This window comes from Gorilla gorilla, chromosome X, assembly GCF_029281585.2.
Source record: "Gorilla gorilla gorilla isolate KB3781 chromosome X, NHGRI_mGorGor1-v2.1_pri, whole genome shotgun sequence".
Taxonomy (NCBI): domain Eukaryota; kingdom Metazoa; phylum Chordata; class Mammalia; order Primates; family Hominidae; genus Gorilla; species Gorilla gorilla.
The window spans coordinates 29,200,543-29,224,363 of NC_073247.2; the positions used below are offsets into that span (position 1 = coordinate 29,200,543).

The 23,821-nt window shown below is 42.4% G+C and overlaps 1 protein-coding gene across 2 annotated transcripts in view; it reads left to right on the forward strand.

Moving 5' to 3' along the window:
- PPEF1 (protein phosphatase with EF-hand domain 1) overlaps positions 1 to 23,821 on the forward strand; it is a 153,396-nt gene that overhangs the window by 47,316 nt on the left and 82,259 nt on the right. For both annotated transcript variants that reach the window (XM_055376684.2, XM_031005700.3), the window contains exons 7-8: positions 7,758 to 7,885; positions 11,323 to 11,383. In XM_055376684.2, coding sequence (XP_055232659.1) covers positions 7,758 to 7,885; positions 11,323 to 11,383 — 189 coding nt within the window. The remainder of the gene's footprint in view (positions 1 to 7,757; positions 7,886 to 11,322; positions 11,384 to 23,821) is intronic.

Sequence of the window (23,821 nt, forward strand, 5' to 3'; positions counted from 1 at the left end):
AGAGAGCCTTTAAATACCTTATCATTCTGAATATGAAATGTCTTGTTTGAAGAACTATCTGTCAAATAAACTCCTATTTAAAAACCAAAACCAAACCAAACGTAAAGACTCTACCAGCCAGCACAAAGAGAAATGTAAGACACAAAGTCTTAACTAAACAGTCATTTCATTTGTTCAACAAATATTTATTCCTGCTGTGTTCCAGGGACTATTCCAGGCTCAGGAAATACAGCAGCTAACTCAACAGATCAAAATCCCAGCTCTTATAGAGATTACATTCTAGTGGAAAGACACAGACAATGACAAAGAAGTAAATATCACATGGTGATAAGTGCTATGGAGAAAAAATAAGGAAGGAGATAGGCGATGAGGGGAGGGGAGACCATGTAAGAAGGGGTGGTCAGGAAAGGCCTCCCGCAAAGGTGATGTCTGAGCAAAAGCTGCAGGCTCTAACTGCATGCACCTCAGTTGCCCGGGCTCTTCTTGCTCTAGGCTGTTGTGTTCGGAGATGGTAGCCTGTTTGTCCACAGTAATTTGTGAATTTTTTTTTTTTTTGAGACGGAGTCTCACTCTGTCACCCAGACTAGAGTGCAGTGGTGTGATCTCGGCTCACGGCAACCTCCGTTTCCCAGGTTCAAGCAATTGTCCTGCCTCAGCCTCCCAAGTAGCTGGGATTACAGGTGCCCACCACCATGCCCGGCTAATTTTTGTATTTTTAGTAGAGACGAGGTTTTGCCTTGTTGGCCAGGCTGGTCTCAAACTCCTGATCTCAGGTAATCCACCTGCTTCGGCCTCCCAAAGTGCTGGGGTTACAGGCGTGAACCACCATGTGCAGTCATAATTTGTGAAATTTCTAATGAAATATTATGTATAATTAGGAAGTCTTTGGGACTTAACTGGAATTTGTTAGCCTGGAGAGAGACAATTTTTAAAAAAGTATCTCCCATTTATCGAGTGCTTCCTATATGACAGGCAATATGCTAAGCATTTTATATGAATCAATTAATATATTACTAATACCTATGTCAACAGATTACTAATACATTATTATGTATTATTACAACACCCCTAGAAGGTGTTCATTCAGTCATTCAATCATTCATTCAACAAATATATAATACATTTCCAGGCCTTGCCCCAGGTGCTGCGGATGCAGCAATGAAAAAAATGAAGTTCCTAGCTAATAGGGGAAAATGGACAATAAACCCATACACATATAACTGTAGACAATGTCAGATGCTCAAGAGTGCTACAGAGAACAGTAGAACAGGTAAAGAGATAGGGAATGTGAGGGGGGGAAGGTGTGGGAGGAGATGCTATTCTATATACCATCTGATTTTTTTTTTTTTTGAGACAGAGTCTTGCTCTGTTGCCCAGGCTGGAGTGCAGTGGCATGATCTTGGCTCACTGCAACCTCTGCCTCCCGGGTTCAAGTGATTCTCATGCCATGTGCCTCAGCCTCCCAAGTAGCTGGGATTACAGGCATGCACCACCACGCCTGGCTAATTTTTTGTATTTTTAGTAGAGACAGGGTTTCGCCATGTTGCCCAGGCTGGTCTCAAACTCCTGAGCTCAGGCAATCCACCTGCCTTGGCCTCCCAAAGTGCTAGGATTAAAGACTTGAGCCACTGCGCCTGGCCCCGTCTCATTTTTTATGGCTGATTCCAAATGCCATGTATATAGCAAAATGAGGATGAGCCCAGGTTCTGAAATTACAGATAACTGGATTTGACTCTGCATTGTCCCTCTGACAAGTGACATGACCCCAGACATGTCGTTTCTGAGCCCCAGTTTCCTTATCTGTAAAATAGGGACAGTCACACTTGAGAGGATTGTTGGGAGGAGGATGAAATCAAATCAAGTTGAAGTAGATGATCCACATAAAGCACCAGGCACAATGCCTGGCACAAAGCAATCACTCTGAATTCATTATTTGTCTTGCTCACTAACCCCGTACATGACTATTTAATTTCTTGCAAGATACCATGATAGTGATTGCCACCAGAGAAAAGAATCTATTAAAACAAAACAAAAAACCAGCTTGGCAATAGAGAAACCACCTACTGGGCACAGAAAATTGGCCAGGTGACTTATTGAATCTATGCTGTTGCTTCTGTCTAGAAACAAAAATAGAAGACCCTTGCTACACATGCTCCTCAATAGCATGCATTTATTCATTCATTCATGCATTCATTCATTTATTCTGCATGGAATCAATGTGACCGGGAAGAGAAGCCCTGTTATCAGATGAAGCAGCAGGACCAGAAGTAGATCTAAGCTGTCCAATAAGTTTAGAACTGGATGACGCAGATCTTCAACTCTCTGGGCAGGGTGGGGGGTTATGGGGGCCAGCAACCCCTCGGGTAGGGTCTATCATGCCTGCATTCTACCCTTTGCTATTTTGGAGGTTTCTTCTCCAGGGGAGGGTCCTCAGCTGGCTAGTGCTGTCCTGTGGTGGATGGGGCTTAGGAATTAGGTGAGGTTTTGGAGGTCTGATATTGGTATGCCCAACCTTGCTGGGCTCCTTCCCTCTCCTGGAGAGGTTTCTTTGGGAAATGTATGCCCAAGGGACAACAGCAGGATGTGGATCAAAGTCCGCTTTATTAGCTGCTGCACAAGTACCCCAAATCTCAACGTAGAGCTCTAATGATGGCATGAGTTGGAGCCTGCAGGAAATTGGAGGCTTGAGGTCTTAGCAGGACCTATTTTTCCCACCCCTCTGAGACGAGCTCATCGGGCAGAGTCTAGTCAGGAGGCAGAAACCACAGAGTGATTTGAACAGAGAGAATTGAATGTAAAAAACTATAGTAACTGCAGGGAAGTTACCACCCTAGAGCTGAGAGAACAAAGGGAAAAGAGTGGAATTATTCCGGTTGAGAAACTTGCAAGGAGGGTCCCACAGAACTGAAGCCCAGACCTCTGAGAAGTGGTGCACTCAGCTGGTGCTGGTATCTCCAGGGCTGCCATGAGACTGGCTTTGCAAGTGCTGGATGAACTGCAAACTGGATCCAACGACTGTTACCTGGGGTGAAGAGCAGTTGCTAGGTTACACTGTCAGGAACAGGAAGCAGACAGGAAGGAGTGTGTCCCTAGTCCCTCCTCCAGCCTTGCAGTCTGCCTTTCCCACCCCTATTGGCAGAGCCTCACAGGGGGCAACTGACAAAGCTGAAATGGGGTCTGCAAAGTCCCAGCCTGAGCACCACTGTGCTGACTAGGGAAGGGTGGGGTTAGAGTTGAGACCTGATAGCTTAATAAGTGGCATGTGTGCTCAGGTACAGGAGTATAAGCATAGGCAGAGATGGCTGCTTCCCAAGCTGGGGTGGGGTGGGGCAGTTCCATTTCCTGACTTTGGAGTAGAAGAGGAAGTAGAAGACAGAGGGGACCATAGGTGTTTATAAACCTCCTATGCCACAGTTTACACCCCTCCCAGTGGAACCCAGTGAACGTATTGTGTGCTATATACAAAACAGCAGCTCCTCCCTTGGAGAGTGGGGTGGGGATGGAAGCCAGGCAGAGATGGGAGGGGGCCTAGCTTGCCTCTTTCTCCACATCAGGGAGGAGAAGTGGCAGTAGATGTCAGGTGTCCAGCTAGTGCCAGCCACTTAGTAGGCATTCAAGAAATGGTGAATGGCCAGGCGCAGTGGCTCACACCTGTAATCCCAGCATTTTGGGAGGCTGAGGCGGGTGGATCATGAGGTCAGGAGTTCAAGACCAGCCTGGCCAATATGGTGAAACCTTGTCTCTACAAAAAATACAAAACTTAGCTGAGCGTGGTGGTGGGCGCCTGTAGTCCCAGCTACTGGGGAGGCTGAGGCAGAGAATTGCTTGAATCCAGGAGGCGGAGGTTGCAGTGAGCCGAGATCGTGGCTCTGCACTCCAGCCTGGGCTACAGACGAGACTCTGACTCAAAAAAAAAAAATAATAAATAAATAAATGGCGTCCATTATTATTCAAAGGAAGGAAAGGTACACATAGGTTAGGGAATGAAGTAACTGACTGGAGTGGAAAGAGCCAGAGGACCTGAGTTCATACTAAGTAAGTGACTTGGAGCAAGAGACTCGCCTTTCTGAACTCAAAATTTCCTTATGTGTAACATGGAGATGATGATGCTTGTGGGGACCAAATGTCTTGTAATAGACCCTTAACATATGATAGTTATTTTGTTCTATTATTAGAGAAATAATAATAAGCTCAGTTATTTCTTTTTTTTTTTAATCGAAATGGAGTCTTGCTCTGTCTCCCAGGCTGGAGTGCAGTGGTGGTGATCTTGGCTCACTGCAACCTCTGTCTCCTAGGTTCAAGTGATCCTCCCACCTCAGCCTCCCAAGTAGCTGGGATTACAAGCGTGCACCACCGTGCCCAGCTAATTTTTGTATTTTTAGTAAAGGTGGGGTTTCACCATGTTAGCCAGTCTGGTCTCGAACTCCTGACCTCAAGTGTTCTGCCCACCTCTGCCCCCCAAAGTGTTGGGATTACAGGCGTGAGCCATCGCACTTGGCCAAGCTTGTTTATTTGTTATTGATGTTGCTAATACCAAATAGAAGAGACTTCAGTGATCATTTATTCCACAACATCATTGTGCAGATGAAGAAGCAGAGGCACAGAAAAGATCAATAGCTCTATGGAGGTTAAGAGCTTGGGCTATGGAGTCAGTCAGACCAGGGTTCGAATTCTCACTATTTCCATTTACCAGCTAAGTGAGCTTTAGTGAGTTCCTCAGTCTCTGTCAGCTTCGCAGTGTTGTGAGGACTGCAGGACTAATCAATGCATGGTCCTTTGTAAGTGCCTAGGAAGTGGCACTGGAAAGGCACCATTGTGCTTGTGAGTATGAGAACCCCTGAGGCCAGAGGGTGATTCATCATGATAGCGACTGTCCCACAGAACAGGCCTTTCAGGTGACCCTAGAGCCTCCATCATGGTATTGTGAGAACACTTCAGATTTCAGCCATGCCACTGCCAATTATTTGCTTTGCAAGGCTGAAGATGTGTGTAGGGAAAATCTTTCTCCCCTAACCATTTTTCTTCTCCACTCTCACACCACAGCAATCATCAACACAGAAGACTTCTGTGACCAAATGTGTGGGGACTTTTCTCCACACACCAAGCAGCGGATACCAGCTGGGTGTCCTCTAATTCAGATTCTAACATTATCTACCCAGAGATAGTGTCACATCCCACAGGTCGAGGGCTCAGTCCCCAAGACTGCCTACCCACCCCACCCCAACACCAGTTGCAAGTTCAGACCTCCAGAACTTCTGACTGACCAGCTTCAAGTTGGGGGTTCCCATGACCCCCTCTTTGGGTTCCATTATTTTACTAGAGCAGCTCACAAAACTCAGGGAAACACTTCCTTACATTTACTGGTTTATTATAAAGGGTATTGCAAAGGAAACAGATAAAGAGATGCATAGGGCGAGGCAGGGGGGAAGGGGCAGGCCACCCTCCCAGAACCTCCACTGTTCAGCTATCCGGAAGCTCAGTGAACCCGGTTCTCTTGGGTTTTTATGAAGGCTTCAAGACAACAGCATTTCTTCCCCTAGGGCATAGAGCCTTAAGCCCATAATCAGAAAGTCAGGGGAAGATTAGAGCCTTGGGGCAGGTGAAAGGAGGACAGGAGGTCAGAGGCTGCCCCTGAGGCCTAACATACCCGACATCATAACAAAAGACTGTATCAGGGCCATGGATGAAAACCTCTCTCTCTCTCTCTCTCTCTCTCTCTCTCTCTCTCTCTCTCTCTCTCTCTCTCTCTCTCTCTCTCTCTCTACATATATATATATCTATCTATCTTGTATTAGTTTGTTTTCACACTGCTGATAAAGACATAACCGAGACTGGGTAATTTATAAAGAAAAAGAAGTTTAATGGACTTATGGTTCCACATGGCTGGGGAGGCCTCACAATCATGGTGGAAGGGAAAAGGTGCGTCTTACATGGTGGCAGACAAGAAAGAATGAGCGCCAAGTGAAAGGGGAAACCCCTTATAAAACTATCAGATCTCATGAGACTTATTCACTACCACCAGAACAGTATGGGGGAAACCGCCCCCATGATCAATTACCTCCACCAGGTCCCTCCCACAGCACGTGGGAATTATGGGGGCTACAATTCAAGATGAGATTTGGGTGGGGACACAGCCAAATCCTTTGTATATTATAACACCACAACATGTCACTCTATTTCTTCTTCCTGTGGTTTTTCCCTATAAAGCTCATGATACGTGATGTTGGGTCTGTTTCCTGGGGTTTTCTGGAACCTGAATAATGGAAAGAGTCCCTGGAACCCAAGAGCCTTGGGGAAGCTAATAAATTAACCTTGCCAGACGACTAGGTCCTGGGATATTCTGTGTACTGCAGCAGTACTAAACCAGAGGATGCTGAGACTGGGGGCTGGACCCCTGCTTTCAGAACTCACATCGTTCCTGTTATAGTCAACTCTTATTTTTTATGCACCAACTGGGAAAAATGATAGCATGAATAAAAGGAGCCAGCTGGTGTTGATTGCTCTTCACTCTAAAACTCGAGGAGGCATAAGAGACTGTATTTTAAATCTCATTATCTCTTACCTGATTTCTTTCTTCAATATGATGAAACTACAAGATGGCTCAAAGGCTATCTTCCCCAGAAGAGAGACAGTCTGCCTAGATAGTCCACAAACAAGACAATACTTCCAGTTGCCATTTACTTAGCATGTGCTTTTTACCAGGCATTGGGCTAAACTCTTCCCCTTGTAACATCTCATTTCATCCTCATAGAAACTCTGTAAGGGAGGGGGTGTGTTTCTTTATCCACCTGCATTTTATCAATCGAATCTCAGGTGCAGAAGGTGGTGTGAATCACACGTTTCCATCAGCTCATTGAACATTATCATCATTGGTCTGTGCAAGACCCCTTCTTATGTTAATTAGTTTATTCCCTTCTCTTCATGTACCCCACGCTCATTCACTCCCCTATAAATAACCGGTCCATTATGTGTTGTGTGCATCTTTCCCTTTGTATATGTTCTTATGAAATGTGGTTTTGTATCTATATAGTTTTATTGATTAAAGTAGTATTTCATTCTGTCTCTGACTTTTTAATAACCATTCCAATGGAAGTACTATGTTTTTAAGACCTACTGGTTAGGTTGCTATGGGTTTATTTAATCTATTGCTTCCAGTTGTGTTGTGCTACTCCGTGGTGTGCACCCACCAAAAATACAGATTCTCTTTCCTAGTGATAGGCAGCCAGGCCTATTTGTATCAAACTTCCTATTGCCACAAAGAAGCAATTGCATCCCCATATGTCTCCTTGATGGACTGTGTGAGAATTGCTTTGGGGTACGTGGTGAAGAATGGAATTGCTACTTCATAGGGTATACATAGATTCATAGATTTACTATGCTTAAGCCATGCCAAAGGTAGGTGCTGTTATTATTCCTATTTTACAGATGAGGAAACTGAGGTTTTGAGAGTTTTAATAACTTACCCAAAGTAACATAGATGGTAATTAGCAGAGCTAGGATTCAAGTTCAGGCAGTCTTACTCCAAAACTTCTGTTCCTAATGGCTGTGCCATCATTATTCTCTGAGTGTTTGAGACACGAGGACATTTTATAAAAAACATAAAAGTCAATCTCATTGTTTGGTGTTTTAATATTCTTAGAACCTAGGAATCCAGGTGGACTGCTTTTTTTTTTTTTTTTTCCACTGAAGCACCTACTTCTCCTAACAGGTGCATAGTAACTGTTTTTCTTTGACTTTCATATTCTGCGGGTCTGCAGCACTGAGAGCTGCGTTGATCATCCAGAACTGGTACCGAGGTTACAAAGCTCGACTGAAGGCCAGACAACACTATGCCCTCACCATCTTCCAGTCCATCGAATATGCTGATGAACAAGGCCAAATGCAGGTCTGTTTTGCAAGCTTTTCTCTTCTTTTGATAAAATGATTCTCTTTACCCCTTGTTATTGAAAGAATGAAAGTTTGGGTCCATTTTAAGCTGAGGAAGCTTGGTGAAAGGCTTTAATAGAGCATGTCATGACATTGTCTTGGAACTAGTTATTGAGAGAGAGTGTGCTTTGGGAAAAGGATGGTGTTTTTCCGTTTTGAAGTTCACATTTTTAAGAGGGCTGCCCAACATCTGGTTAACTAATAAAAATAGTCTTATTCTATTTTGGGGCAGATGCCTTAATAGGAAATAAAGTTGTCATTTTATAAAAGAAAAAATACTTCAAGGAGTTAAAAAATGGCAGAATTTCCTAGGAACAAACCTCTGCAAGCTCTAGAAGAAAATATACATGGGTGAGGAAGGCCTTTTTTTTTTTTTTTCTTCGAGATGGAATTTCACTCTTGTCACCCAGGCTGGAGTGCAATGGCACGGTCTCGGCTCGCTGCAACCTCCGCCTCCCGGGTTCAAGCGATTCTCCTGCCTCAGCCTCCCGAGTAGCTAGGATTATAGGCACCCACCACCACACCCAGCTAATTTTTAAATTTTTAGTAGAGACAGGGTTTCACCATGTTGGCCAGGCTGGTCTCGAACTCCTGACCTCAGGTAATCCATCTGCCTTGGCCTCCCAAAGTTCTGGAATTACAGGCGTGAGCCACCGCACCTGGCCAAGGAAGGCCTTTTTAAAGAATACATAAATCTAGTTTTAATGCTCATTAATTTTAAAAAAGTACTTTTAACAATAAACAGATCTTAGAAAGATCTCCAATATAGTTGCTAATGAAAAAATCAACTTGTAAAACAATATGTAGAGTTTATCTCATTTATGTGAAAGAACATGAAACATACAGCAAAAGTCTGGAAAAAGATACACAGGAAATTGTTTACAGTAGTTAGTTCTGAGGACAGGAATGGTATTGGTGGGTGTGGGTTGGGATGTTAAGAGGGACTTCTCATTTTTGTTTGATATTATTTGTAGTTTTTAGCAATCATATATCTGTGTATCACATTATAATATTTAAAGATAATTAAGAACATTCCAAAAAGAACTAAGTTGCTAGATTTATTTTTGGCAGCTAGAAAAATGATATACTGTGATTCAGTCAGATGCTCCCTTTGTCTAGATTAGGAACCTCAGCATAGGCTGTCTTTCTAAGCACTGTAGAATATAGTGATAAATATACAGGTAGAGTGAATCCCAAATTGGTATGCTTTAGACACATTCCAGCACCAGTACATTATTTTCTATTGATTCTTTATTGAGATGTAATTCACATGCCATCTAATTCACCCACTTAAAGTGTGCAATTCAATGGTTTTTAGTATATGTACAGGGTTGTGCAAACATCCCCACAATCAATTTTAGGACATTTTCATTTCCCGCTTCCTAAACTCCGTACCCATTAGCAGTCATTTCCCCATTTCCTTCCCCCAGTCCCTGGCAACCACTAATCTATTTTCTGTCTCTATGGATTTACCTATTCTGGCCATTTCATATAAATGGAATCATATAATATGTGGTCTTTGATGTCTGGCTTCTTTTTTTTTTTTTTTTTGAGACAGAGTCTCGCTCTGTCGCCGGGCTGGAGTGCAGTGGCGCGATTTCGGATCACTGCAACCTCCGCCTGCCAGGTTCAACCGATTCTCCTGCCTCAGCCTCCTGAGTAGCTGGGACTACAGGCATGTGCCACCACGCCCAGCTAATTTTTGCATTTTCGGTCTCCCAAAGTGCTGGGATTACAGGCGTGTGAGCCACTGTGCCCGGCCCAGCTTCTTTTACTTAGCATAATGCTTTCAAGGTTCACCCATGTTGTAGCACGTATCAGGACTTCATTCCTTTTTAGTTAATATTACTCATTCCAAAGAATATTCCATTGTATGGATGGACCACATTTTGGTCATCTATTCCTCAGGTGATGGATCATTTGGGTTGTTCCACCTTTTGGCTATTATGAATAATGCTGCTGTGAACATTTGTATGCAAGTTTTTGTGTGAACATATGTTTTCAGTTCTCTTGGGTATAGACCTGTGAGTGGAATGTCATGTAGTAACTTTGTGCTTAACTTTTTGAGGAGCTGCTAAACTGTGTTCCAAAGCAGCTCCATCGTTTTACCTTCCCACCAGCAGTGGATGAGGGCTCCAATTTCTTCACATCTTTGCCAATACTTGTTATTATCTCTTTTTGATTATAGCTATCGTAGTGGGTGTGAAGTGATGTCTGATTGTGGTTTCTATTGACTGTTAACGGACAAACCCATCATCAACAGCATTAAAATCATACATTTTGATAACTGTATGGAAAGTCTTCCTTCTCTCAATTCCCAACTCCCAGATCTACTCCCAGATTGATAAAGTGTTTACTTTTCATGAGAGGCAGGGCTTGAAAAAGAAATTATTTGTGCTGTACAAATGCAGGTCTTTGCAGATACCTGGTGGCCATAGAGCCAGTACCCTGATTGTGGCTTGAAAGCTGGTGAAGTTCCACCTTTCCCTTCCTTTCTTTCCAAAATATATTTGATATTTAAGAATATTCCTTAACTCTTAATTTCACCACCAAAAAGAAAAGAGATCATGACCGGGTGCAGTGGCTCACACCTGTAATCCTAGCACTTTGGGAGGCCGAGGCAGGTGGATCACCTGAGGTCGGGAGTTGGAGACCAGCCTGGCCAACATGTTGAAACCCTGTCTCTACTAAAAATACAAAAACATTAGCTGGACATGGTGGCGAGTGCCTGTAATCCCAGGTACTCGGGAGACTGAGGCAGGAGAATCGCTTGATCCGGGGAGGCGGAGGTTGCAGTGAGCCAAAATCGTGCCATTGCACTCCAGTCTGGGTGACAAGAGTGAAATTCCATCTTAAAAAAAAGAAAAGAAGAGATCATAATGAACAAAATTTGGTAGTTGTCTTAGGTTGGATTTCCTAGAAGCAGAGGCTGAGACAGGGATTCTGGTACAAGTGACTTATTGAGGGTGTGTTTTCAGGGAAAGCCTGTAAGGGAGTGAGGAATGCAAGACAGGACAGGGGAGAAGCTAGGCCAAGATGTACTTTTTGAAGTCTGACCTCAGCCTGATCCCATCTGGAGCTGTCAATTGTGAAATGCACTACAGTTTGTCCCTGGCAGAGGCAAGGGAGGTGGGAGACTGGGCTGTTAAACCATTACTTCAGCCAGTCGTTATCTCTGGGCAGCCCCACAGGAGGGGCGTTCATGTGTTATCCTGTGTTGCTCTGGATGCAGGCAGTCCTCTGGAGGCAGGCATAGAAGTGACCCTTAGCACCTGCAGCAGCTGGGATAGAAATGCCCCACAAGAGTAAGGGCACTCGGGTGGAACACCAACAGCATTTGCCACAGTAGCTGTTTGGGGTTCACTAATTTATTAATGTTTTTTTTATTTTGTCCAGTTATCCACCTTCTTTTCCTTCATGTTGGAAAACTACACACATATACATAAGGAAGAGCTAGGTAAGTAAAAAGCTTAGTCTTTTCAAATGTGTCATTAAATATTGAATTGTCTTCATCAAGAGCTGTAAATTCTGAAGATGGGAGAACACTATGAAATTAAAAAGATGCCTACCTCTTTTGTTTATTTGACACCCAACAACTGGCAACATTAGTTCAAGTGGCCTTTTTCCCTCTCTGGATGGTGTCAACTAAATCAATCATTTAATTTTTTCACTTTTCCAAAAGCTGAATTAGAATTCATTCAATATTCATTTGTTGAATGCCTTTTCTGAACTACAATCTATCGGTACGCAACAGTAGCTTAGTAAAGGGAACCTTATTTATTATTATTATTATTATTATACTTTAAGTTCTAGGGTACATGTGATCAACGTGCAGGTTTGTTACTTATGTATACATGTGCCATGTTGGTGTGCTGCACCCATTAACTCATCATTTACATTAGGTGTACTCCTAATGCTATCCCTCCCCCCTCCCCCAACCCCATAACAGGCCCCAGTGTGTGATGTTCCCCACCCTGTGTCCAAGTGTTCTCATTGTTCAATTCCCACCTGAGTGAGAACATGCAGTGTTTGGTTTTCTGTCCTTGCGATAGTTTGCTCAGAATGATGGTTTCCAGCTTCATCCATGTCCCTACAAAGGGCATGAACTCATCCTTTTTAATGACTGCATAGTATTCCATGGTGTATATGTGCCACATTTTCTTAATCCATTCTATCATTGATGGACATTTGGGTTGGTTCCAAGTCTTTGCTATTGTGAATAGTGCCGCAATAAACATACGTGTGCATGTGTCTTTATAGCAGCATGATTTATAATCCTTTGGGTATATGCCCAGTAATGGGATGGCTGGGTCAAATGGTATTTCTGGTTCTAGATCCTTGAGGAATCGCCACACTGTCTTCCACAATGGTTGAACTAGTTTACGGTCCCACCAACAGTGTAAAAGTGTTCCTATTTCTCCACATCCTCTCCAGCACCTGTTGTTTCCTGACTTTTAATGATCACCATTCTAACTGGTGTGAGATGGTATCTCATTGTGGTTTTGATTTGCATTTCTCTGATGGCCAGTGATGATGAGCATTTTTTCATGTGTCTGTTGGCTGCATAAATGTCTTCTTTTGAGAAGTATCTGTTCATATCCTTTGCCCACTTTTTGATGAGGTTGTTTGATTTTTTCTTGTAAATTTGTTTAAGTTCTTTGTAGATTCTGGATATTAGCCCTTTGTCAGATGGGTAGATTGTAAAAATTTTCTCCCATTCTGTAGGTTGCCTGTTCACTCTCATGATAGTTTTTTTGCTGTGCAGAAGCTCTTTAGTTTAATTAGATCCCATGTGTCAATTTTGGCTTTTGTTGCCATTGCTTTTGGTGTTTTAGTCATGAAGTCCTTGCCCATGCCTGTGTCCTGAATGGTATTGCCTAGGTTTTCTTCTAGGGTGTTTATGGTTTTAGGTCTAACATGTAAGTCTTTAATCCATCTTGAATTAATTTTTGTATAAGGTGTAAGGAAGGGATCCAGTTTCAGCTTTCTACATATGGCTAGCCAGTTTTCCCAGCACCATTTATTAAATAGGGAACCCTTTCCCCATTTCTTGTTTTTGTCAGATTTGTCAAATATCAGATGGTTGTAGATGTGTGGTATTATTTCTGAGGACTCTGTTCTGTTCCATTGGTCTATGTCTCTGTTTTGGTACCAGTACCATGCTGTTTTGGTTACTGTAGCCTTGTAGTATAGTTTGAAGTCAGGTAGTGTGATGCCTCCAGCTTTGTTCTTTTGGCTTAGGTTTGTCTTGGCAATGCGGGCTCTTTTTTGGTTCCATAGGAACTTTATAGTAGTTTTTTCCAATTCTGTGAAGAAAGTCATTGGTAGCTTGATGGGGATGGCATTGAATCTATAAATTACCTTGGGCAATATGGCCATTTTCACGATATTGATTCTTCCAATTCATGAACGTGGAATGTCCTTCCATTTGTTTGTGTCCTCTTTTATTTCCTTGAGCAGTGGTTTGTAGTTCTCCTTGAAGGGGTCCTTCACATCCCTTGTAAGTTGAATTCCTAGGTATTTTATTCTCTTTGAAGCAATTGTGAATGGGATTTCACTCATGATTTGGCTCTCTGTTTGTCTGTTATTGGTGTATGGGAATACTTGTGATTTTTGTACATTGATTTTGTATCCTGAGATTTTGCTGAAGTTGCTTATCAGTTTAAGGAGAGTTTGGGCTGAGACAATTGGGTTTTCTAAATATACAATCATGTCGTCTGCAAACAGGGACAATTTGACTTCCTGTTTTCCTAATCGAATACCCTTTATTTCTTTCTCCTGCCTGATTGCCCTGGTCAGAACTTCCAACACTATGTTGAATAGGAGTGGTGAGAGAGGGCATCCCTGTCTTGTGCCAGTTTTCAAAGGGAATGCTTCCAGTTTTTGTCCATTCAGTAGGGTACTGGCTGTGGGTTTGTCATAAATAGCTCTCATTATTTTGAGATATGTCCCATCAATACCTAGTTTATTAAGAGTTTTTAGCATGAAGGGCTGTTGAATTTTGTCAGAGGCCTTTTCTGCATCTATTGAGATAATCATGTGGTTTTTGTCTTTGGTTCTGTTTATATGCTGGATTACATTTATTGATTTGCATATATCGAACCAGCCTTGTATCCCAGGGATAAACCTGACTTGATTGTAGTGGATAAGCTTTTTGATGTGCTGCTGGATTCGGTTTGCCAGTATTTTATTGAGGATTTTTGCATCAATGTTCATCAGGGATATTGGTCTAAAATTCTCTTTTTTTGTTGTGTCTCTGCCAGGCTTTGGTATCAGGATGGCGCTGGCCTCATAAAATGAATTAAGGAGGATTCCCTCTTTTTCTATGGATTGGAATAGTTTCAGAAGGAATGGTACCAGCTCCTCTTTGTACCTCTGGTAGAATTCGGCTGTGAATCTGTCTGGTCCTGGACTTTTTTTGGTTGGTAGGCTATTAATTATTGCCTCAATTTCAGAGCCTGTTATTGGTCTATTCAGAGATTCAGCTTCTTCCTGGTTTAGTCTTGGGAGGGTGTATGTGTCCAGAAATTTATCCATTTCTTCTAGATTTTCTAGTTTATTTGCGTAGAGGTGTTTGTAGTATTCTCTGATGGTAGTTTGTATTTCTGTGGGATCGGTGGTGATATCCCCTTTATCATTTTTTATTACGTCTGTTTGATTCTTCTCTCTTTTCTTCTTTATTAGTCTTGCTAGCAGTCTATCAATTTTGTTGATCTTTTCAAAAAACCAGCTTCTGGATTCATTGATTTTTTGAAGGGTTTTTTTGTGTCTCTATTTCCTTCAGTTCTGCTCTGATCTTAGTTATTTCTGGCCTTCTGCTAGCTTTTGAATATGTTTGCTCTTGCTTCTCTAGTTCTTTTAATTGTGATGTTAGGGTGTCAATTTTAGATCTCTCCTGCTTTCTCTTGTGGGCATTTAGTGCTATAAATTTCCCTCTACACACTGCTTTAAATGTGTCCCAGAGATTCTGGTATGTTGTCTTTGTTCTCATTGGTTTCAAAGAACATCTTTATTTCTGCCTTCATTTCGTTATGTACCAGTAGTCATTCAGGAGCAGGTTGTTCAGTTTCCATGTAGTTGAGCAGTTTTGAGTGAGTTTCTTAATCCTGAGTTCTAGTTTGATTGCACTGTGGTCTGAGAGAGAGTTTGTTATAATTTCTGTTCTTTTACATTTGCTGAGGAGTGCTTTACTTCCAACTATGTGGTCAGTTTTGGAATAAGTGTGATGTGGTGCTGAGAAGAATGTTTATTCTGTTGATTGGGGTGGAGAGTTCTGTAGATGTCTATTAGGTCTGCTTGGTGCAGAGCTGAGTTCAATTCCTAGGTATCCTTGTTAACTTTCTGTTTCGTTGATCTGTCTAATGTTGACAGTGGGGTGTTAAAGTCTCCCATTATTATTGTGTGGGAGTCTAAGTCTCTTTGTAGGTCTCTAAGGACTTGCTTTATGAATCTGGGTGTCCCGTATTGGGTGCATATATATTTAGGATAGTTAGCCCTTCTTATTGAATTGATCCCTTTACCATTTTGTAATGGCCTTCTTTGTCTCTTTTGATCTTTCTTGGTTTAAAGTCTGTTTTATCAGAGACTAGGATTGCAACCCCTGCTTTTTTTTTGTTTTCCATTTGCTTGGTAGATCTTCCTTCATCCCTTTATTTTGAGCCTATGTGTGTCTCTGCACATGAGATGGGTTTCCTGAATACAGCACACTGATGGGTCTTGACTCTTTATCCAATTTGCCAGTCTGTGTCTTTTAATTGGAGCATTTAGCCTATTTACATTTAAAGTTAATATTGTTATGTGTGAATTTGATCCTGTCGTTATGATGTTAGCTGGTTATTTTGCTCGTCAGTTGATGCAGTTTTTTCCTAGCCTCGATGGTCTTTACAATTTGGCATGTTTTTGCAGTGGCTGGTACCGGTTGTTCCTTTCCATGTTTAGTGCTTCCTTCAGGAGTTCTTGTAAGGCAGGCCTGGTGGTGACAAAATCTCTCAGCATTTGCTTGTCTTTAAAGGATTTTGTTTCTCCTTCACTTATGAAGCTTAGTTTGGCTGGATATGAAATTCTGGGTTGAAAATTCTTTTCTTTAAGAATGTTGAATATTGGCTCCCACCCTCTTCTGGCTTGTAGAGTTTCTGCCGAGAGATCCGCTGTTAGTCTGATAGGCTTCCCTTTGTGGGTAACCCGACCTTTCTCTCTGGCTGCCCTTAACATTTTTTCCTTCATTTCAACTTTGGTGAATCTGACAATTATGTGTCTTGGAGTTGCTCTTCTCGAGGAGTATCTTTGTGGCATTCTCTGTATTTCCTGAATCTGAATGTTGGCCTGCCTTGCTAGATTGGGGAAGTTCTCCTGGATAACATCCTGCAGAGTGTTTTCCAAGTTGGTTCCATTCTCCCCATCACTTTCAGGTACACCAGTCAGACGCAGATTTGGTCTTTTCACATAGTCCCATATTTCTTGGAGGCTTTGTTCATTTCTTATTACTCTTTTTTCTCTAAACTTCTCTTCTCGCTTCATTTCATTCATTTGATCTTCAATCATTGATACCCTTTCTTCCACTTGATCGAATCAGCTACTGAAGCTTGTGCATGCGTCATGTAATTCTCGTGCCATGGTTTTCAGCTCCATCAGGTCGTTTAAGGTCTTCTCTACGCTGTTTATTCTAGTTAGCCATTCGTCTAATCTTTTTTCAAGGTTTTTAACTTCTTTGCGATGGGTTCGAACATCCTCCTTTAGCTCGGAGAAGTTTGTTATTACCGATCATCCGAGGCCTACGTCTGTCAACTCGTCAAAGTCCTTCTCTGTCCAGCTTTGTTCCGTTGCTGGCGAGGAGCTGCATTCCTTTGGAGGAGAGGAGGCACTCTGAGTTTTAGAATTTTCAGCTTTTCTGCTCTGGTTTCTCCGCATCTTTGTGGTTTTATCTGCCTTTGGTCTTTGATGATGGTGACCTACAGATGGGGTTTTGGTGTGGATGTCCTTTCTGTTTGTTAGTTTTCCTTCTAACAGTCAGGACCCTCAGCTGCAGGTCTGTTGGAGTTTGCTGGAGGTCCACTCCAGACCCTGTTTGCCTGAGTATCACCAGCAGAGGCTGCAGAACAGCAAATATTGCAGAACGGCAAATGTTGCTGCCTGATCCTTTCTCTGGAAGCTTTGTCTCAGAGGGGTACCCGGCTGTATGAGGTGTCATTCGGCCCCTCCTGGGAGTTGTCTCCCAGTTAGGCTACTCGGGGGTCAGGGACCCACTTGAGGAGGCAGTCTGTCCGTTGTCAGATCTCAAACTCTGTGCTGGGAGAACCACTACTCTCTTCAAAGCTGTCAGACAGGGATGTTTAAGTCTGCAGAAGTTTCTGCTGCCTTTTGTTCAGCTATGCCCTGCCCCCAGAGGTGGAGTCTACAGAGGCAGGCAGGCCTGCTTGAGCTGCAATGGGCTCCACCCAGTTCAAGCTTCCCGGCTGCTTTGTTTACCTACTCAAGCCTCAGCAATGGTGGATGCCCCTCCCCCAGCCTCGCTGCTGCCTTGCAGTTCAATCTTGGACTGCTGTGCTAGCAGTGAGCCAGGCTCCGTGGGCGTGGGACCCTCCAAGCCAGGCGTGGGATATAATCTTCTGGTGTGCCATTTGCTAAGACCATTGGAAAAGTGCAGTATTAGAATGGGATTGTCCTGATTTTCCAGGTACCATCTGTCACAGTTTCCCTTGGCTAGGAAAGGGAATTCCCTGACCCCTTGCCCTTCCTGGGTGAGGCGATGCCCAGCCCTGCTTCTGCTCACACTCCGTGGGCTGCACCCACTGTCCAATAAGCCCCAGTGAGATGAACCCGGTACCTCAGTTGGAAATACAGAAATCACCCGTCTTCTGCATTGCTCACACTGGGAGCTGTAGACTGGAGCTGTTCCTATTCGGCCATCTTGGAACCAAGATCAAGGGAACTTTATTTTTCATTCACAAAACTTTTGTGCTGAGAGATCAAAATATTTTGAGTATTTCATGCAGCAGATCTAGGGGAAAATGGCAAATTAAACACAGTTGGCCCCGTTGTATCTGTTTTCTGTCCTCTCTCTCTCTCTTTTTTTTTTTTTTTTTTTTTTGAGACAGAGTCTCGCTCTGTTTCCCAGGCTGCAGTGCAGTGGCACGGTCTTGGCTCACTGCAACCTCTGCCTCCTGGATTCAAGCGATTCTCCTGCCTCAGCCTCCTGAGTATCTGGGATTACAGGTGCTTGCTACCACACCCAGCTAATTTTTTGTATTTTTAGTAGAGATGGGGTTTCACAATGTTGACCAGGTTGGTCTTGAACTCCTGACCTCGTGATCTGCCTGCCTCAGTCTCCCAAAGTGCTGGGATTACAGGCATGAGCCACTGCACCCGGCCTCTCTTCTCTTTGATCTGTCTGTCTGTCTACCTATCATCTAGTCATTCTGAAGCAGAGGCAGGCAATGGAGGTGTAGTTCAAAAATGATTTTAAAATTATAATTTTTTACAACCATGTATTTCTCCTGCAAATTAAGATCTGCGTGTTATTATCTCCAAGACAGATGCCAGACTTAAACGCTAATTTTGCTTTAATTTGGGCCAACCATTTTTTTTTTTTTTTTTGCTCTCATTAAAATGTGTATGGCATCTAGGAGCATCTTTTAAATAATCTTGTAAATACCCTTCAAAGTGAAGTGGTAAAAGAATGGTGTTTTAATGGGCATGATTTAAGCTAAGTGCATATGTATGAAACTAATTAAAGCATTTAATGATCTGTAGAAGCCTTCTGAATGGTGAAATAGCCAAACCTAAGGAGTGGGGAGTGGGTGGAAGTGGGTACTTTGCCATTTTTTCTTTTAGATAACTGCAATTCGAAGACAGTTGTTTATGCTTCATATTCCTTGGCAAAAATGTTTTTGAGAGGAAATATGATAATGATAAAATGAAACAGCACTTTCTGCTAATGACCTAATACTTCAACCCAGGCTCACTGCATCAGAATCACTTACGGAGTTTCAGAGCCACAGGTGGCTGGGTTCCAGCCCAGAGATGTTTACTCAGACTGTGTTGTTGTTGTTGTTGTTGTTGTTTTAATCTGCATTTTAAAAAATTCTGTAGGTGATTTTAAAATATAAGAAAAATATTTTTCTTAAAGAAGGGGACAGTGGTTTAATCTTCTTATAGAAGCTTTTTTGGAAGTATACATTACAGGAAGGTATACAAATTATATGACTCAGTACATTTTCTCAAAGTAAACACACCCATGTAACTGGCACCTGGAACAAGAAATAAAACATGATCAGGGCCACGTAAGTTTCCCATCCTGCCTTCTTGTACTGCTACCCAACCCCCACACAATCACGTAACTACTTTCTTGACTTCTACACCCTAGATTAGTCTTTGAACTTCTTTATATAGATGGAAGCATGTGGTATATACTCATTTGAGTCTGGCTTCTTCTTTTTTTTTTTTTTTTTTTTTTTAATGTTTTGTTGTTGTTGTTGAGACAGAGTCTTGCTCTGTCACCCAGGCTGAATTACAGTGGTGCGATCTCAGCTCACTGCAACCTCCACCTTCCTGGTTCAAGCAATTCTCATGCCTCCTGAGTAGCTGGGATTACAGGCATTCACCACTAAACCTGCCTAATTTTTGTATTCTTAGTGGAGATGGGGTTTTGCCATGTTGGCCAGGCTGGTCTTGAACTCCTGGCCTCAGGTGATTTGCCTGCCTCGGCCTTCCAAAGTGCTGGGATTACACACGTGAGCCACTGCGCCCAGTCCTGAGTCTGGCTTCTTTTGGTCATCATTACATTTGTGAGAATCATCCTTGTAATTTGGTCATTTTTATTGCTGAATAATATTCCATTTTACTAATATACCATAATTGATCCATTCGATTGTATATGGGCATTTGAGTTGTTTTCAGATTGGTGATTTAAATGGTGCTGCTACGTACATTCTTGTACATGTCCCTTTTGGTAAAATATGTATGCATTTATTTGGCTATATATTCATTTTTGGTTATCTATTGCTACCTAATAAACTACCCCCACATTTAGTGACTTAAAAACAACAGCCATGTTATTGCATGTAATTCTGTGGGTCAGGCATTTGAACAGGGCTTGCTGGGAACAACTGACCTCTGTTCCATGTGTTATCAGTTGAGCTCACTCATCTAGCTGGACTGGGCAGGAAAGATCAAATGGTTTTAATCACATGTCTGGGATTTTGGTATTAGGTATTAACTTGGTTACCTCTCGGCCAGGTGCAGTAACTCATGCCTGTAATCTCAGCACTTTGGGAGGCCGAGGTGGATGGATCACTTGAGGTCAGGAGTTCAAGACCAGCCTGGCCAACCCCATCTCTAGTAAAAATACAAAAATTAGCTGGGTGTGTTGGTGCACGCCTGTAATCCCATCTACTCAGGAGACTGAGGCACAAGAATCGCTTGAACCTGGGAGGCGGAGGTTGCAGTGAGCCAAAATCGTGCTACTGCACTCCAGCCTGGGTAACAGAGTGAGACTCCATCTCAAAAAAAAAAAAAAAAATTTGGTTACCTCTCTTTTTCTCACGCAGCCTCTCTGTCCATTAGGCTATTCTGGACTTCTTTACATGATGGCTGGGTCCAAGAGGACAAAGGCAGAAGCTACCAGGCCTCTTAAGGCCTATGTGCTAGAACTCTGGGAAATCAGTTCTGCCATACTCTATCGGTTAAAACAAGTCACAAGGCCAGACGTGAATTCAGAGCAGTTAAAGAGATATCCATCTCTTGCTCAGAGGAGTGGCAGTGTTACAGTATAAAGGGATGTGGACATAGGGAGGCATGATTCCTTGGGGAGCCATTATCATAAAAATGTACCACAAGCCAGGGATAGAAGTTTGGGGTTATAGGGCTTATATCTGTTCAGCTTTATTAGATACTGGCAGACATTTTTACAGGATGGTTGTAACAAGCTATACTCTCACCAGTTCAGTTGCTCCATATCCTCACCAACACTTGCAATAGTACATTCATTTCATTTTAGTCATTCTGGTGAGTATCTAGTGGTATCGTATTTCAGGTTTCATTTGCATTTCCCTTTGAGCAGTCAAGTTGCTCACTTTTTTTCTTTTCTTTTTTCTTTTTCTTTTTTTCTTTTTTTTTTTTTTTTTGAGACAGGGTCTTACTCTGTCCCCCAGGCTGGAGTGCAGTAGCATAATCTCGGCTCACTGCAACCTCTGCCTCCCGGGTTCAAGCCATTCTCCTGCCTCAGCTTCCCGAGTAGCTGGGACTACAGGCATGTGCCACCATGCCTGGCTAATTTTTGCATTTTTAGTAGAAATGGGGTTTTGCCACATTGGCCAGGCTGGTCTCAAACTCCTGACCTCAGGTGATCCACCCACCTCGGCCTCCCAAAGTGCTGGGATTACAGACGTGAGCCACCGCTCCCGACCAAGTTGCTCACCCTTTTGTATGTTTATTGGTCATGTGGACATCTCATGTGGTGAAGTTCCTGTTCAGGTTTTTTTGTCCATTTTTCTATTGGGTTATCTGTCTTTTTCTTATGAATTTGAAAGAGTTTTCTAACTCTTCTTATTTTATTTTATTTTTTTAGATAGAGTCTTGCTGTGTCGCCCAGGCTGGAGTGCAGTAGCATAATCTCGGCTCACTGCAACCTCTGCCTCCCAGGTTCAAGCCATTCTCCTGCCTCAGCTTCCCGAGTAGCTGGGACTACAGGCATGTGCCACCACGCCTGGCTAATTTTTGCATTTTTAGTAGAAATGGGGTTTCGCCACATTGGCCAGGCTGGTCTCAAACTCCTGACCTCAGGTGATCCGCCCACCTCGGCCTCCCAAAGTGCTGGGATTACAGGCATGAGCCACCACTCCCGACCAAGTTGCTCACCCTTTTGTATGTTTATTGGTCATGTGGACATCTCATGTGGTGAAGTTCCTGTTCAGGTTTTTTTGTCCATTTTTCTATTGGGTTATCTGTCTTTTTCTTATGAATTTGAAAGAGTTTTCTAACTCTTCCTATTTTATTTTATTTTTTTAGATACAGTCTTGCTCTGTCGCCCAGGCTGGAGTGCAGTGGCGTGACCTCGGCTCCCTGCAACCTCCCCGCTGCCCAGGTTCAAGCGATTCTCGTGCCTCAGCCTCCCGAGTAGCTGGGATTACAGGCACCCACCACCACGCCTGGCTAATTTTGTATTTTTAGTAGACACGGGGTTTCTTCCATGTTGGTCAGGCTGGTCTCAAACTCCCGACCTCAGGTGATCCACCCGCCTCGGCCTCCCAAAGTGCTGGGATTACAGGCGTGAGCCATTGCGCCCGGCCTAAATAGGGTATTTTTAGGAACCAGAAGGTTATTTAACATTTCCAGATATCGGGGCCACCAGATTAATGGTCTTAACTCTGGGGCATGGAGAATCTTGAGACACGTTGGGTACTCTAATAGATAAGAGGTGACCCTGGAAGCAGTCATACTTGTCCTTGTAATCCTACCACCTCATGATAATCAATTACAACAGTTGATCTCCCTGTGCTACTACTTTAAGAGCTCAAAACCAGTGCATAGGACTCCATGGGGTGTAGAGACTCCACAGAAACATTCCCAGTCCACTTTTCACACATCAGCCTCCTCCCACAGGCAGAAAGCCGAAGCTGCCATACATAGCCATAGGTTTAAACAGAGACTGGCGGAAGCGGGGAGTGGGATGGAGTGTGTGGAAGTGTTGTTTTCACTTTTCTTTCTGCTTCTCAGATCAGCCAAAATGTCCTATCGGAACAGGTATTTTATATTTTTTGTTGCTATGGTGAATAGAACATTTTCCCCATTATATCTTCCATTGGTTATCGGCAGTGTTTAGTAAAGCTTTTGAATTATGTCAATTTATCTTATATTGTGCTACTATTAAGTAATAATAATATTTTTATTGTTGATATTTTTTACATGTTTACCATGTGCCATGTATTTAAGTGCTTTAAATACATCATTTCATTTAGTCTTCATGACAAACCAGTGAGATTAGTAGTATTATCATCCCCTTTTTGTAGATATGGAATCTGAGGCTTAGAAGGCAATCTCCCAAGGTTATTCATCTCATTGGTGGAGAAGCTGTGATTCAATCCAGTGTGATTAACGTCTATATTTTATATATATGAAAAATATAAGATATATATTTATTATAGTATTTATATAATATATTCCATATAATTATATATTTATATGGAATGTATATAATATATTATATATATATGTATATGTATATATACATATATATGTATATATACATATACACATATATATACATATACATATATATGCATATACATATATATGTATATATAATATATATATTATATATAATATATATAATATATTATATATATATATTATATATTATATTCCATATAATATATAATTATATAGAACATATATTATATATAATTATATATTATATTCCATATAATATATAATTATATATAATATATATTTATTTTCGAGACAGGGTCTCACTCTGTCACCCAGACTAGAGCACAGTAACATGATCATGGCTCACTGCAGCCTCGACCTCCTGGGCTCAGATGATCCTCCTACCTCAGCCTCCCGAGTAGCTGGGACTAGAGGCACGCACCACCATGCCCAGCTAATTTTTTTGCATTTTTTGTAGGGGTTTGCCATGTTGCCCAGGCTTGTCTCGAACTCCTGGACTCAAGCAATTCTCCATGCCCAGCCTCTGTATTACATGTAATTCTCCTATCGATTCTGGGAGTTTTTCAATTGATTTTCTTGGGTGTAGGTATTTAATCACATTGGCCACAAGTAACTTTATTTTTATATCTTTCTGTACAATAATTACTGCTCTTATTTCAGCTTCATGTCTTATTGCATTGGCCAAAGATAGTGGATCAGTGTTAGAATGAAACAGTGAAAGTGGGCATCG